General features: G+C 38.8%; 1 protein-coding gene across 4 annotated transcripts in view; it reads left to right on the top strand.

Moving 5' to 3' along the window:
* The window catches only part of HERC3 (HECT and RLD domain containing E3 ubiquitin protein ligase 3), an 88,284-nt gene that overhangs the window by 51,611 nt on the left and 20,181 nt on the right, over nt 1-16,492 (top strand). For 3 of the 4 annotated variants that reach the window (XM_015566858.1, XM_015566860.1, XM_006768180.2), the window contains 7 exons: nt 5,637-5,660; nt 5,749-5,838; nt 7,056-7,226; nt 8,852-8,995; nt 10,557-10,723; nt 14,370-14,436; nt 15,099-15,181. In XM_015566858.1, coding sequence (XP_015422344.1) covers nt 5,637-5,660; nt 5,749-5,838; nt 7,056-7,226; nt 8,852-8,995; nt 10,557-10,723; nt 14,370-14,436; nt 15,099-15,181 — 746 coding nt within the window. The remainder of the gene's footprint in view (nt 1-5,636; nt 5,661-5,748; nt 5,839-7,055; nt 7,227-8,851; nt 8,996-10,556; nt 10,724-14,369; nt 14,437-15,098; nt 15,182-16,492) is intronic. The other variant, XM_015566859.1, reaches the window with a different exon arrangement.

The raw sequence follows: 16,492 nt of genomic DNA on the forward strand, positions 1-16,492 counted from the left end.
ACTTTTTTATAGTTTTTTCTCTTAACATTTAATAAGCAAATATAGTTTTGAATACCAAATGCTCATCTCCTCTTTAGTAATTAAGAAAGGTAGAAAATAAGGTGAAATTACTATGTGAACTTTTGTGATTTTTGTGGAATTTTAAAAAGCTATATAAAGTGCAATAGTATTAGAAATTGAAGTTTAAATTTCTTGATATCTTGGGTTTTAACCTGAATTGCTAAACCTATTTTATACATAAAATTGTATGTCTTTTAAACCACTGTTTTGGTATGTAAATGACACATGATATTATATTAGTTCAGGTGTACAACATAATGATTCATTGTTTGTATACACTATGAAATGATGACCATAAAAATATCTAGTTACCGTCTGTCACCATACATAGTTACAGATGTTTTTTTCTTGTGATGAGAACTTTTAAGATTTACTCTTTTAACAACTTTAAAATTTGCAGTACAGTATTATTATTAGGTAAGTCACCATGCCGTACATTAGCTCCTCAGAACTTATACCCTTTGACCTATATCTCCCCATCTTCCCAATCCCCTGGAAACCACCACTGTTTCTGTGAGATTGGCTTTTTTTTTTTAATTGCTCATACAAGTGACACCTTATAGTATTTGTCTTTCTCTGGCTTATTTCACTTTGCATAATGCCTTTCAGGTTCGCCCATGTTGTTGCAAATGGCAAGATTTCCTTGTTTGTTTGTTTTTCTTATGGTGAATAATATTCCATTGTATATATACACAGTGAATATTTTTGTGTGTGTGTTAAATTTTTTAGCTTGGTAGTAGCTGAGGCAGTAGAGCATGTAGTTCAGAGGACATGCTTGGGTCGAAAAGAGATAAGGTTCTAGTCCCCACTCTGGTAATACTATGTGACCCCAGGCAAGTTACTTAAATTCTATAGGCCTAGCATCCTCATTTGTAATGAGAATTATAACAGTATTGTGAGACTTAAATGGAGGAAAGCATGCATGGAAAAGCCTTAGTTGGCAGAGTGCTTTACTTGGCATATAAGTTCTCAACTGTTTTTCAGTAAGCTGTTCTTGGCACCTAAAGTGTGTAGGATGCTTGCTAGTCACTGGGGATGGAGATATGGAGAGGACATGGTGGCTGCCTCTATGGGGTGTTCAGTCCAGAGGCAACAGTGAAAAAGGAATTACAAAGGGATATAACACACATGCAAATGGCTGTGGAGCACAAATGCACATTCTGAAGTGTCTGATTTTTGCTCATTTTAAAGAAGAGGTCGTAGTGGCTTGTTTATTTCCATTAATAAACTGCCATCATCCACTTGAAAATTAACACAGAATGAGTGACTTTGTGGCTCCCATAGAGGCAGCACAAGTGAGAAAGTTAGTGAAGTAAATGCTTCAAAAATAAAACTAGAGTCAACTTGTTACCATATGTGTTACAAGGAGGCAGTGTTTTGTCTCTGAGTACCAGTATTGTGCATGGTCAGACAAGGCATATGTTTTTGCTTCAGCATCAGTGATGGCAGGGAGCCAGATTTGCCCGTGGTGGGTATAGGAACCTGTGGTGCAGGCAGGCCTCACAGCAGAGGCTCCTGTGTTTCTTTCTTGGTGCAGCAGGTGTTTATGCAATGACTCCTGTCCCCAGTCACAGTCACATTTAGGAAATGTTGGCTTGGAATTAAAAAATAAAAAAGATATTCCCAGTTCTTCAGTTCTGTACCATGTACTTGCTCATTGCTCCTATTTCATATACTTGAAAAAGGTCACAGTGCAACCCCATTTCAAGCTTAAACATTTGAAATGTGATTCATTGGTACTCTGCTAGTTTTAGATTTGTGAGACTCATTTTGGGGGAACAGACAGCCTAGGGCAGGCAGCTCCTCAGAGAGGATCACATGTCAGTTCATATGTGTCCTTCTCAATTAGGGAAAGTAACCTTGAAGTTAAATCATAACATGGTTGTTTCAGTATTTACTTCATGTCATATGGAAATACCAGTACTAATACCATATCTAAAATATTCAGCATTCACATACGAAATTAAGTGAAATTATTATATTTCGTATACTAAAACTTATAGACTTACACAAAGTTTGTAGATGTATATTAGACCTTCATATAGGGCTGGTGCTTATTTAGACCGAATAGCCTTGCCTTCTGCACCTTCCTTAGAGCTGGCACTATGGTCCTCTGTAGGGGGAGGGTCTCTGGACCACCAACTCTGTGGCCTTGGCTCTGGTTCCTAACTGAGGTAGTTTTGGATTTCTTTTCAGCAAACCCACTCAACTGAGAGCATGGTGACCCTGCCCGAAATTTAACCTCCTCTCCTTCTCCAGAACATAGATCAGTCTCCTTCCAAATCTGGGCTCTGTCAGGGGGTGGGGAGGGCTCAGGCAAGAAGTGGAGGGAGGGCCGAAACCGGTTTGGCTCAGTGGATAGAGCGTCGGCTTGCGGACTGAAGGGCCCCGGGTTCGATTCCGGTCAAGGGCATGTACCTGGGTTGCGGGCACATCCCCAGTGGGGAGTGTGCAGGAGGCAGCTGGTCGATGTTTCTCTCTCATCGACGTTTCTAACTCTCTATCTCTCTCCTTTCCTCTCTGTAAAAACTCAATAAAATATATTTTTTTAAAAAAACTGTAAAAAAAAAAAAAAGAAGTGGAGGGAGGGAATAAGAGCTTGTGGGCCTTGCAGGGAGAGGGTGGTACAGAGAATCAGAACTGGAGTGGGGCTGGAGAGAGACAAGAAATACACAGCAGCTGATTGATGTCTGAAATAATACTGAGTGGGAGCAAAAGTAGGTTTACAGTTTGTATGGAAAATAATACAGTAATAAATAATTAATAATTATGAACTGTGTTTCATGTACTCATAACTGTAAACCTATAGTCCCACCTGTATATTGCACTAGTTTTTAAAAAAGCTCATAACTGTAAACCTATAGTTGTCCCACCTGTATATTGCACTAGTTTTTAAAAATACTAGGTATACTAGGGTGCTTTAATGCCAACAACTGTTTCCACAGTCACTACTGTTGCTTCTCCCATAGTCACTTTTACATTTGAAGTGTTCAAAACTTCACCTTGTTTTATAGACCAACACACATTAAAGGTCATCCTTTTTTCTTGAATAAGCAAGTCATGTTTCTGTTACCAATCGGGGTTACCAGTTGGAACCTCTTGTTTTTGTCTACGCAGAAAAGATTTTAAGGTCAATGAAAGGAAAGCAAAATGGGGTTTATTGAAGATAACATTCCAAACCTGGAGCAGGCCAGGCTCGGAACTCCAGGTTTAAAAGAGGGATTTTCTGAGTGGAGACTTTCATTTGCATTCAGGAATGGTTGACAGAAACTATATTTCTTCTGGGCCTGCCCTTATACATAATTCATACAGAAAAACTCATGGAGGCGTGGGGTCAAAACTGAAATGCAGATTTTATTATAATTAGTCTAGGACCCTAGTAAGGTTACATTGAGGTCATGTTGGTTTCCTCTGAGCTTGCGCCAAGAACTGGCTGGCTCTGAACCTTCCTGCTGGCTGTCTGCTGGGCCGCCCATAGACAGGCAGTATGGTTGTACTCCAGGGCAGGCCCCACCCCAGCTGCTCTGGTCTAACTTCCTAACACTTAGAATAAAATAATCTTTCTGAGATAAAGATTCTAAAATTCTGAATATTGGCACCAATTTAAAATCTACTTCCCCGGATACTTATACTTTTCGTAGGTACTTAAAGTAATTTTTTTAGAGTGCAGTTTTATGGTGTGTGTGTGTTTTATTTTAGTGATTTCAATTCCTAAATTCAAAGTAATTAGATATGTAGGCATGAGAGTGAGTCAGTTGGCCTGGATTATGTATGCATGATTTCATACCTGTCTCACTGGTATGAATTGTCTCTTCGATTAGTGTTCCTCAGTTTAGGGAAGTGTTCCAAGATTCACTAAGGGACCTGTTTCTATAGGATAAACAGGATGGATTTTAATTAAAATTGCTTTTAAATTATTTAATTGAACTGTACACAAACATAAAAGGAGGTAGGTATACACTTCTTATTCATATAGCATTTAAATAAAACTGAATCAGATTTACAAATTAAATACAAACTCTAAATGAATAAACCGTGGGTAGTCTTCCTGAAACCATCCCTCAACTCAGTCATTGGTGCTTGAGTTCTGAGACGTGTCCTATTCATCCTGGAATGACTCATTTCTCTTTCTTCCTTTTAGCTGCTATTAAACCTTCATTCACGCAGAGAGCCAGGGCAGCTCTGGCACTTTCCTGGGTGCAAATGAATAACTTACCAAGAAAGACTGCTTTTCTTCTTCTTATTCTTGGACAATTAAGAATAACATGGCACCAATGCAATAATTAAAATAAATGTAAATTATGTGGTGACACACCAATATAAGGAGGTCATTAAGAATGTGTTTTCGTTGATTTTGTTTAGGATAACTATACTAATAAAAGCCTTGCGGGGGATCTGGCTAGCAGGGGAGGGCAGTTGGGGATGATCAGGCCAGCAAGGGAGTGGTTAGGCATCAATCAGGCCGGCAGGGGAGGTGTTAGGGGGCGATCAGGCTGGCAGGCTGAAGCAGTTAGGGGCAATCAGGCAGGCACGCAGGTGAGCGGTTAGGAGACAGCCGTCCAGGATTGTGAGAGGGATGTCCAACTGCCGGTTTAGGCCTGATCCCGGCAGTCAGACATCCTGGGATTAGGCCTGCCGGACATCCAGGGACATCTGGGATCAGGCCTAAACCAGCAGTCAACATCCCCCAAAGGTTCCAAGATTGGAGAGGGTGCAGGCTGGGCTGAGGGACACCCCCCTCCCGTGCACAAATTTCGTGCACCGGGCCACTAGTTATTTATAAAAAACTACAAAATTTAAAAAATTCATATAGCATTCTCAGATCTCTGAGGATAAATCCATAGTTTTCTGTTTGAGAAATACTACAGGTCAACATGATCTATATTGTTGATACTTTTGTTTGTTTCTGTTAAGTTTATGAATAATGTTTGTCATATAACCTAACAAAAACTTCCAGAAGAGATGCCTTCCCCCCATTAATGAACTAGCATATCTTTTAGATATGTTTGTGTGTGTTTTTTTAATTTACTGTTATTCCCCTGCTCAAAAGATTATTAAAATTTTGTTTACCTATTGATGGAGTGTCTTCTGTAGGCCAAGCATTGGTTCAGGTGCCGAGTCAGGGATAGCTTTAAATATTTGGTTACTCTTCAGTGTAACAGCTTGTGTGTGTGTGTAAGTGTAAGGAAGAGATGTAACATGCTGACAAATAAATGAAATTTGCATTAACTTTACACAATAAAAGTAACATCTAATATCAATGTTTTATAATTAGATTTATTTTATGAAAGAAAATTCTATTAAGGCTGTGAATTATGGAGTTAGTGAAATGACCTAAAACAGCCCTTTAAAAATTTTAAAGATGGTTTTTAGTTTTTTTCTCAGTTTGTGCCCATCAAAACATTTGGTCTGTTTCATTAAAATCCAGTCAGCCATTCAAATGGGGTTAGTTCCATGGCCAAGTAAATAGTCAGATAGTTTATATGTTTTGTTATTTGTATTTCACATTTGTAAGGGATGTAAAAAGTTTAGGTTTTGCATTTCAAGTAAGAGGCCTTTTCTTTTTCTTTACACAGAAGACTAGACCATCTATAATACAGGTAAATGATTCTTTTTAAATTTACTTGTATATTTTTCCAGCAGTATTATCTGTGGATACTACAATTTTGTCAATAATGTTTTATTTAGGATGCTGTAACACTTTGTTCCTACCCTTTCATCTTTGATGCCCAAGCCAAGACCAAAATGTTACAGACAGATGCTGAACTACAGATGCAGGTATCATATTTTAAAAATTATTTACTCTTATTATGTGTTTCTTTTAACCTACACATTCAGTTCTAATTTTTACTTATAGGAGGAAGTATATTTGGATGCGTTATATTCTAACTTTTAGAACTATTACAATTTTTTTTTAGCAATTTTATGTTGAATACAGCACATATAAGTGAGTACACATTTACATAGATCAGGGGTTTGCAAGTGTTTTCATAAAGGACCATATAGTAAATTAAAATTTTAATCTTTATGGGCCATATTGTCTATCTCAACTATTGAGCTCTGTCATAGAACAAAAAGTAATAGTATGTGAATGAATGAGCATGGTGGTATTCCAGTAGAACTTAATGTACAATGAAATTTGAAATATGTATAATTTTCACATGTGGTGAAGTATTTTTTAGATTTTTTTTCAAAATTTAAAAATGTAGAAACCACTATGAGCTCAAGAGCTGTACAAAAACAGGCAGCAGGCTGGATTTGGTCCAGTCGTCCACTGATCCTTGATAGAGATAGAGAGATAATTAAATGGAGCTTGGTAATTATTTATTGAACTAAAACTTAAGTTATAGAGATTAATTTCAAGTACCATATTTATTATAAAATAGAATTGGTTTTGACATGCCTACCAAGTTATTATTTGCAAATTAGAAATTCAAATCTACCAGTTTCTGTCGGTAGATAGCTAACTTCACTCATCTCTCTCTTCATCTCTCAGTCTTTCTGTCTGTTTCTCTCTAGCCTTTTCCTTCCTTCCTTCCTTCCTTCCTTCCTTCCTTCCTTCCTTCCTTCCTTCCTTCCACAGTTGAAAGGTTTTCCAGAGAAAATGGACATTTTTCAAAGAATAAAAAACATTTAAAAGTGGTTATTAGGTTTCTTGTCCTGCCATTCTGAATGTCATCGTTTTTACCCACTCTCCATCATGTTTCTTTTATTACAATATAATTTCAGTCTTAATTAGGCCTAAATCATTTTCCTGGGACTGGTTATGGATCAGATTGCTTCAGTTAACCTTTTTGGGTTCAGATTAGAAAGATATCTGTGTTTTATAAATATAGTAATTTAGAAAATTTAACTGGAAAAATTAAGAGGAAAATAAAAAAGACCAAATGGAGTTGCAGTCAGCATGCTTCCCACCTACCCCAGATTGAAAGGCAGCTGGCTGCTGTCCCCACTCACAGGTGCACTCTAATTGTGTTCTTGATGTGCCATTCCAGGTGGCAGTCAATGGAGCCAACCTGCAGAATGTCTTCATGCTTCTCACCTTGGAGCCTCTGCTGGCCAGAAGCCCCTTCCTGGTTCTTCACGTTCGCAGGAACAACCTCGTTGGAGATGCCCTGAGAGAGCTGAGCATTCATTCTGATATTGATCTAAAAAAGCCTCTCAAAGTGAGCCCTTCAGTATATTCTTCTAAATACCTTCCTAGTTTTTCTTTAAACAGTGTTGAAGTAGCAAAGATCTTACTATTAAAATTGTGGAGTATAGCCATTCACTATTTCTTTCATTTATTTTACAAGAATTTAATCATCTCCTTCTGTCAAATCATCAAATAGCACATATCAACATAACATCCCAGATAAAAATGCCACTGGATTACTTGAGAGGTTATAGGGTTTTCTTTGTCTGCTGACTTCAAGGTATCTCCTCCAGCTCAACCAAAAACAAGCAAACAACAACAAAACTAAAGCTTCATCTAGGTATAAAACTACCAAGCCAGCATCTAGGAAGTCTGTGGATGTCAAAGATGTAAGAGAAGGTAAAAAGGAGAATATAGAAAGGTGGTGAAATCATCTGGGAAGCTGTTGGCCTATTGTTATAGGCACTGTTAGTACCCTAATATTACTGAATTAAGAAATTGTCTTTCCTCATAGACTGTGCATGTTTGTGTTAGTACTTACTGTATTCCCAGGGCTTAGCATAGTGCTTGGTACATAGTAGGTGTTAATAAGTATTTAGAGAATTACTGGAACTTTTAAGTAATTTATCTTTCTCTTCAGAAGACTTCCCTATCTCTATTAACAATCCTCTTGTGAACTCGTTTCTGAAACACAATAAGTAAGAAACTCATGGTCTTCATGATATTGTCACCCTTTCCAAAATGTCCAATGACTATTATCTGTCCCATCCATTTGCCTGGGAGTTCTTAGAACTTCTGGGTTACATTTTTGATCTAACAGGAGCTTCTTTTTGCACACTGTTTTCCATCAGTAGTTCAGATAAGACACTTCTTGCTCTGTAGCATGTCTGAGTTGTCTTCTGCTGCCATCTGTCCCCACCTTTACTCTTGTCCTGTTGTAGGCAGCCTTGAAGACGATCACAGGATAAGCTTTTTCAAATGCTGTTTTAGTTCTTTGCCTGAGCCCTTACCTATAAAATGGTGATGATAATAGTAATACCAACGCATAATGCTGTTCTGAGAATTAGGTCATAGAGTTTAAGGGCTGGCATATAGTAACTCAATAACCCTTGCTCATTGGTTTGCTGTAGTTGTTACTATGATGACCATTATGGGTCCAGCATGCCCCATGTGGGCCTGTTCATGGGTCTTTTTGTAGCCCCTCACAGAACCCAGCTCTGTACTACTTAGAGTGCCCTTCTCCTTTCCATATTAATCAGTTTCTTCTTTTACTCAGGTTAATCATTGTTTTTCTCCATGTGCCAGAACATTTACCTCTCAATGTATTTTACTCTTTGAAAATAAAGTATATTCTCTAATGGATTCTTTTATGTTTGCCTTAGTTCCATAAATAGATGGTGAACTTTCTGTGGACCTATGGTGAACTTCTAATCTTCTTTGTATTCTTTGAAGTACCTAGTAAAAATTCTTTCTGTGTGTCTGCAAGTGCCTTGTGAATAATCAGCAGATACACCTTGCAGTTTTCATTGCATCATTGTATTCTGTGTTGTATCTTCCTTCCTTTGTCCTGATTTTGGAAAGAATTTGCTAAAAAAAAAAAAAGGTAGAATACCAAAGATTCTTTGAAGTATTAATTCTGCTTTCATTGTTTTAAAGGTAATCTTTGATGGTGAAGAAGCAGTGGATGCTGGTGGTGTCACAAAGGAGTTCTTTCTTTTACTGTTAAAAGAACTTTTGAATCCCATCTATGGAATGTTTACCTACTATCAAGATTCAAATCTCTTGTGGTTTTCAGATACAGTAAGTTAGTGATATTATAGTTAAATAGATGGATATAATTAAATTTTTATTTTAGTTGTGAGACCAATTCCAAGACTTCTGATTTTGAAAAGGGAAGCATAACAAAGAAAATAATTGAAAATGTCTAAATAATGTATCTAGTTGTTATTTTTTTACCCATTGGCCCTATTTTCATTTCTAGTTTTTATAGAGAGAGAGGGAGATGGATAAAGAGATAGAATAATCGATGAGAAAGGAACATCATCAGTCGGTTGCCTTCTGCACATCCCCCTACTAGGGTTGAGCCTGTAACCTGGGCATGTGCCCTGACCAGGAGTCAAACTGGCTTAATGCTCAACTGCTGAGCCACACTGGCTGGGCCAAATGTGTCTTATTTTAATAACAGTGAAAGTATGTGTATGAATACTAATACAAGTAGATACACACACACACTTTAATTTGAAACTTCAGTAGGAGAGCTAAGTTTTAAGTAGCATTTTAATTTCAACCAGGCCATAATTTAGTTCTTTTTCTACCAGTTTTCTTCCTGGATCTGTACTGTGCTAAAAGGTAGCCATTAGCCACATGTGGCCATTGAAATTGAAATTTTATTTAATTAAAATTAAATAGTACCAGAGATTCATTTTCTCAGTTGTACCAGCCACATTTCCAGTGGCTACCATATTGGACAGCACAGAATAAACAATTTCCATCATTGCAAAAAGTACTATTAAACAGCATTGCTCTAAATCAATACAGTGATGTGTCACATAATGACATTTCTGTCAGTGATGGATCGCATATGTGACAGTGGTCCATAAGAATATAATGAAGCTAAAAAGTTCCTATTGTCTATGACATCATAGCCATTGTAATGTAGTACAACACATTACTTGTGTTTGGGGCGATGCTGGTATGAGTACACCTGTGCTGCAAGTCCTATAAAGAAGTATAGAACATATAATTATGTACAGTGCATATTACTTGATAATGATAATAAAAGACCATGTTATTGGTTTACATAGTTCCTGCACTGTACATTTTATCATTATTTTTGAATGTACTCTTTCTGTTTATTAAAAAATTTGCAGTAAAACAGTATGCTGTGTTACTCAGGCAGCCGATTCATACATCTCATGTACTGTGTTTCTTGATTGCACCCTACTTTCTCTTGTGATTGATTTAATTTCAGGTTGTTTTGTATAGTAACCGGCTGTACAGGCTTGTAGCCTAGATGTGTACTAGGCTCTACCTTCTAAGTTAGTGTAAATGCACTCTGTGGTGTCTGCACAAGGATAAAATCACCTGAGGCATTTCTCAGAATGAATCTCCATCATTAAGTGGCAAATGACTGTCTAAGCTGTTCTCTCTATCTCTAGATGAGCTGCAAATACTTAACTTTGCCTACATTGTATCTATTGGGGGTAATCAAATTTTGTCAGGGGAATTTTCTCTGCTCTAAAAGGTAATTAAATATTAAGCCTTTATTCTTTTATACTGAAAATATTTTATAAATGGCAGATTGTTTTGAGGTCTGGAAACACTGAATTTCTTTTTAACACATCTGCATATATTCTGAAAGTGTTTTGTAGAGCACAACTGGTTTCATTTGATTGGCATAACCTGTGGACTAGCCATCTACAACTCCACCGTAGTCGATCTCCACTTCCCGTTGGCACTCTATAAGAAGTTACTGAATGTAAATCCTGGCTTGGAGGACTTGAAGGAGCTTTCACCCACTGAAGGAAGGTACAGAGCTAAAAGACAGATTGGTGTAGGAAACTGCTCTGGCTGCCTCTGGCAGTGTGGATTAAAGTTTGAAAATACCACAGGTGGCACAGATGTGAGTGTATGGAACTATATGGTTGTGTGTGCTTTGTCTTAAGGCTTAGCTATACAGCTACTTGCTTAGAGTCTATTACTCTATGGGCAGAGGAAAGAAAATAAAATAAAGTTAGAACTGCCCAGGAATATAAAATAATTCCCCCCTCCCTCCTTATTCTGAAAAAGAAATAAGGACTTTGTCATGGTCCAGAAATGTACAGGGAGAAAAGTATTGAAAAGGGAGCCTATACTTAAAAAAAAACAAAACCAAAACCGCTGCAGTTCTTCCCCCAACGTGTTTCTCTTTCCTGTGTGTCTCCTTTACTCTCACACTACTGGTCACCGCATGTGTGTGTTTTTCCTCCACACCACCAAGCAGTTCTCCATGACAATAGCTGGGTGTCCTACAGTCTACCTGGAGTTAGTGTCAGATCCCACAGGTTAAGGGCTCAGTCCTGTAATACTGCTTGCACCCCACTTCAGATGCCATTTGCAAGGAGGAGGTCCCCAGGTTATCCACAACTTCTGTCTGATTTAGCTACAAACCCTCCTCAGGTTTGCCTAATTTGCTACAGCAGCTCACAGAACTCAGGGAAACACATTTACCAGTTTATTAAAGGATATGGGGAAGTGTACAGATGAATAACCAGATGAGATGTATAGGATGAGGTCTGGGAGGGTCTTCAGTACAGGAGCTTTTGTCCCTGTGAAGTTGGGGTGCATCACCCTCCTGGTGTGTGGGTTGTCTTCACCAACCCAGAAGCTTTCTGAACCTCCTCCTACTGGGATTTTACGGAGGCTTCCTCACACAGGCATGATCAATTATTACCTCTACTTCTTGCCCCTCTTCCCTGTCTGGCAAATCGGGGTGGAGCTGAAAATTCCAAGCTTCTAATCGTGGCTTAGTCTTTCTGGTGACCAGTCCCCATCCAAGAGCCACCGTGGAACAAAAGTTGTGTCTAGTGCTCTTACCACTTAGGAATTTATAAGGTTTTTAGGGGCTCTGTATCAGGAACCAGGGGAAGAGATATATCTACATGTTACTACTAGAGGCCTGATGCACGAAATTCATGCATGGGTAGGGTCCCTAGGCCTGGCTGGAGATCAGAGCCATCAGGTTTGCTACCTCCCCCCTTCCTCCTTCCCTCGCCGCCTGCTCCTGCTGCCACCCACCCCTAGTTCTCCGTCCCAGCCTGGGGCCCAGCCCGGATCAGGCAATTGGGATCTGCAGGCGGGGGGGGGGGGTTGTCTGCTGGCCCCAAGGAAGGAGCTGGCCCTTGGCCCCCCAGGAAAGGAGCCACGTCCACCACCACCTACCCCCAGTTCACTGTTCCAGCCCGGATCTGCCGGCTGTGGGGAGGGACTGGGAGGTTGACTGGCAGGCCCCATCAGCAATTGGGGCTGCGGGCTGGGGGCAGCTCCTGCGTTGAGCATCTACCCCCTGGTGGTCAGTGCGTGTCATAGTGACCAGTCGTTCCGGTCATTACAGCATTCCGGTCACTGGCTTTTTATATGTATGGATTATCTCTTAGAGCCTTTAAAAATGCTTAATTGAGATACAGTTCACATATAATTTACCCACTTAGAAGTATATAATCCATTGACAGTATATTCAGTTGTGTAGCTGTCACCACAATTTTAGAATATTTTCATCACCTGAAAAAGAAACTTCTACTTCTTAGTCATCATCATCTCCAGTCTCCTCCTTTGAGGCAGTGCTAATCTTTCTATTTCTATAGGTTTGCCTATTCTGGATGTTTCATATAAATGGATTTATATAATATATGGTCCTTTGTGTCTGGCTTCTTTTATACAGCATGTTTTCAAGGTCTATCCATATTGTAGCATATCAGTGTTTCATTTCTTTTCATTGTCAAATAATATTCCATTGTGTGAATGTACTAATTTTGTTTATCAGTTGATGAGGCATTTGGCTTGTTTCTATTTCTTGGATATTATGATAATGCTGCTTTGGACATTCTTGTGCAAGTTTTTATGTCAACATAAATTTTTATTTCTCAGGTACATACCTAGGAGTTGAATTGTTGAGTCACAGGCAGCTCTGTGTTTAGGTCTTTGAGGAACTGCCAGCAGTTTCGAAAGTAGTGGAGCCATGTTTGTATATTCTTTTCTTTCGGGCTGTTAAACTCCTTTATTCTGAGTTTCTCTATTAATGTTAGGTAGCATAAGGTTAAGTATATAAAATAACACCATAGCCTTAGCTTTCTGTAAACAGTGTAATCCTTCTGGCATTATCAGGAAGGAACACCCCTTCTATAGAGAAAGAGTACGGATTTTAAGATGGAGATAGAGAAGGGTAATCTCTAAGGTGCCCCTGGAAATGAGACTGTCACACCACCAATACCAAGAATTCATAACCGATGGCAGGGGTGGTCACAGAGAGTGGAAGAGAGACTTTAGGAGAAATATGGAAAAATGACAGAGGGGAGACCAAGGCAGGGTTAATTTTTAGTAACTGAAAGAGATGGCTGGAGAGTGATAGAACCACGGGCCATGTACTTTACCAACCTGGCTGGGAATGCTGTATTTCAAATACAGTGGGGCCTTGACTTACGAGTTTAATTCGTTGCGTGACGGAGCTCATAACTTAAATTACTCGTATGTCAAATCACTGTGATGTTCGCTGCGCCAACTAGTGGTGGGGTATCTGAAGCTGGCTTGTAACCTGAATTTTTTTGAGCTTTGCAACTCAAAGCAAAAAATCTGTTCGCTGCCAACTAGTGGTGGGGTATCTGAAGCTGGCTTGTAACCTGAATTTTTTTGAGCTTTGCAACTCAAAGCAAAAAATCGGCCGAGAGACGGCTCGTATCTCAAAAAAACTCGTTAGTCGGGACACTCGTAAGTCAAGGCCCCACTGTAGTAATTTTGGCTAGTTAACTGATACAAATTTAAATTCTACAGTAAGAATTTTCTTCCTGGCAACTCTTAATGGAACTGCCAGACTCAGAGTTCACTAAAGAAGAAAGTGTGAATGAGGTTTAGCTACAAGAATATATTCTCTTGAAAACTAGGATATGACCGTTGTTGGAATAAACATATTTTTTAAGCATGTTTGTGTGCTTTTGTGGCAGATAGTAGAGTGTCTTTACCATATAGAGCCCCTTGCATTATCAAGTAAGACATTGAGATTCCTAATAGATGAGGTGACTTTGTGGCTTTTTAAGAAAATGATAGAAGGATTACTCTAAAAAAGAATGTGGATGAAGGCAGTCGGTGGGACCACTGCAGCACCATCTCCCCCAGTCTCTACTCCCAAGCAATACCAGGGTTAAAAGAACCTACACGTGTGTCAGATGTAATTCATTTGAATTTCTTCATTAATCCAGTAATATTTGTCAGTAGGAAAAGAGAACAATTAATTTTTTATAGGTCTCTTGCCCTATTTCTCTCAAGATACGGTAACATGATTTTCTGTTGGTCTGGATTTATGTTTGTTCTAGAATCTCCTTTTATAGTTTTTCCTTGCAAACAGTCTGCACATGTGACTGAGATAAAAACACTATTGCTCTGTCTGATTTGCCTCTTTTCCTTTCTCCATCGTTCTGATTAGGAGTCTTCAAGAACTTTTAGATTACCCTGGGGAAGATATTGAGGAGACTTTCTGCCTCAACTTTACAGTAAGGATTTCCAGCTTACTTATGAGTGTGTCTCTTTCATCATGCTTACAAGTCATAACATTAGTTTTTCTCCAAATCAAATAACAGCTCAGGGAATTCTCTGTACCAAATTATTTAGTCATAGTATCTTAAGTTCAGTAAATGTGTTAAATAAATGAATAATTAAAATCTGTCCTTAAGAAAATGACTGAAGCATTAATCTTCTTTATTTTGAATATATTTCTTTTCTAGAGTTCATGTCATTTCTCTTTTATTGCCTTTATTGGCAACTCCAAGTCTTAAAAGAGATCTTTGAAGGTGCCAATGTTTCTGACTCAGGTTCTAGACCAGCCGTGGGCAAACTATGGCCCGTGGGCCGGATCCGGCCCGTTTGAAATGAATAAAACTAAAAAAAAAAAGACCGCACCCTTTTATGTAATGATGTTTACTTTGAATTTATATTAGTTCACACAAACACTCCATCCATGCTTTTGTTCCGGCCCTCCGGTCCAGTTTAAGAACCCAATGTGGCCCTTGAGTCAAAAAGTTTGCCCACCCCTGTTCTAGACCCAAGAATTTTCTGTGGTAAAAAGTAGTCACTAAGCTACATTTGTTCCTAAAGCTTCTCTCACTTACAAGTGGTAAACAAACTTGAAACATTTCTTTTCCTTCCTTAAATATAGATTTGTCGAGAAAGCTATGGAGTGATTGAACAGAAGAAGCTGATACCTGAGGGAGACAAAGTGACTGTGTGCAAGGAAAACAGGTAAGTCCCGACCTGGGATTTCTGCAGACATTGCTGCTTTTCTGCACTTTTAAGACCAAGATTGAAGTTAAATTTTAATCCGTTTTTCAGAAGAAGGGGAGAGAGCAAAAAATTGAAGATTTTAATGGATTTTTTAATAATAGAGGAAGCACAGGACCTGAATTCAGGAGATGCCTGTTTCAAGTCTAGATCTCCATCTTACTGGCTTTGACCCTGAACAAATCATGTAAACTGTTTGATCCCAGATTCTCATCTGAAAAATGGGGGTTGTAATCACTGCCCCACTTATCTCAAGGGACGTTTATGAGGCTAAAGTGAGGCAATTTATAGGAAAACATTTTGGAATGAATGAGCTCCTGGCATCTGGTACAGGAGCAGAGTGCTGGGCACGCATAAAAATGCTTGAAAATGTGTAATGAATAAATGAGTGTTAAAGAGATGCTTACTATTTCTGTTGTTTTATTGCTGAAGAATTTGTAATATAGATTTTAAATTAATTAGTTTTCCCCCTCATAATAATTAAAGTACATGTGATTTTTCTGGATGATTTACCAACTCTGTGTTACCTCTTTAGAGGAGAAAATTCTCAATTTTGTTTGTATTAGATTATGAGTGAGGTCACTGCAATCTGCATATTAATTCAGTTTACAAACTCTGCTGTGTGCCAGGCATGTTGCTGGGTATAGGAAATAAATAACTTTTATCTTTGAGAAGTCCAAGATTAGTCAAGAAGGGTCAGTGTTAGTGAACGATTGCAGTAGATTACTGTGCATGTGATTGAGTAATAGGCCAAGTGCCACAGAAGTAGGGGAGAGGCTACAGCACTTACATTGGACTTTGAAGAATGTAAGTGGGGGGAAATATGTTAGGCACAGGGATAATGTCAGTCAGGACTCAAGTTTGACATGTGGTAGAGAATGATGAGAACTTACTTAGGGGATGGGATCTTACTGTGTGGATGGAGGGTGGGTGCTGCAATAGCATTAGGGTAGAGATTGTCAAGTTTTTAAATGGAATTTGGACTGGGACATGGTTGATCAGCTTTGGGAAGACAACTGATCAACCATATTGAAATAGACCACATATAGGGAGACCCATGAGGAGGCTGTTGAGGTAGCTCAGGTAAAGGGTAGTGAGGGCCAGAGTGAAGGTAGCGGGAGGACAGAGTCAGCTATGTGCTGGTTATGTAATCAGGAGCTTGTGTCTGATTTTATATAGATGGCACTAGAGTAGCATATAATGATAACACTGAGGTTTCTAATTTGCACAACTGATAGGAAATAGAATCTGTACAGCAGGGTGGAGGGGGAA

Source organism: Myotis davidii, unplaced genomic scaffold (genome assembly GCF_000327345.1).
Source record: "Myotis davidii unplaced genomic scaffold, ASM32734v1 scaffold963, whole genome shotgun sequence".
Lineage (NCBI taxonomy): Eukaryota > Metazoa > Chordata > Mammalia > Chiroptera > Vespertilionidae > Myotis > Myotis davidii.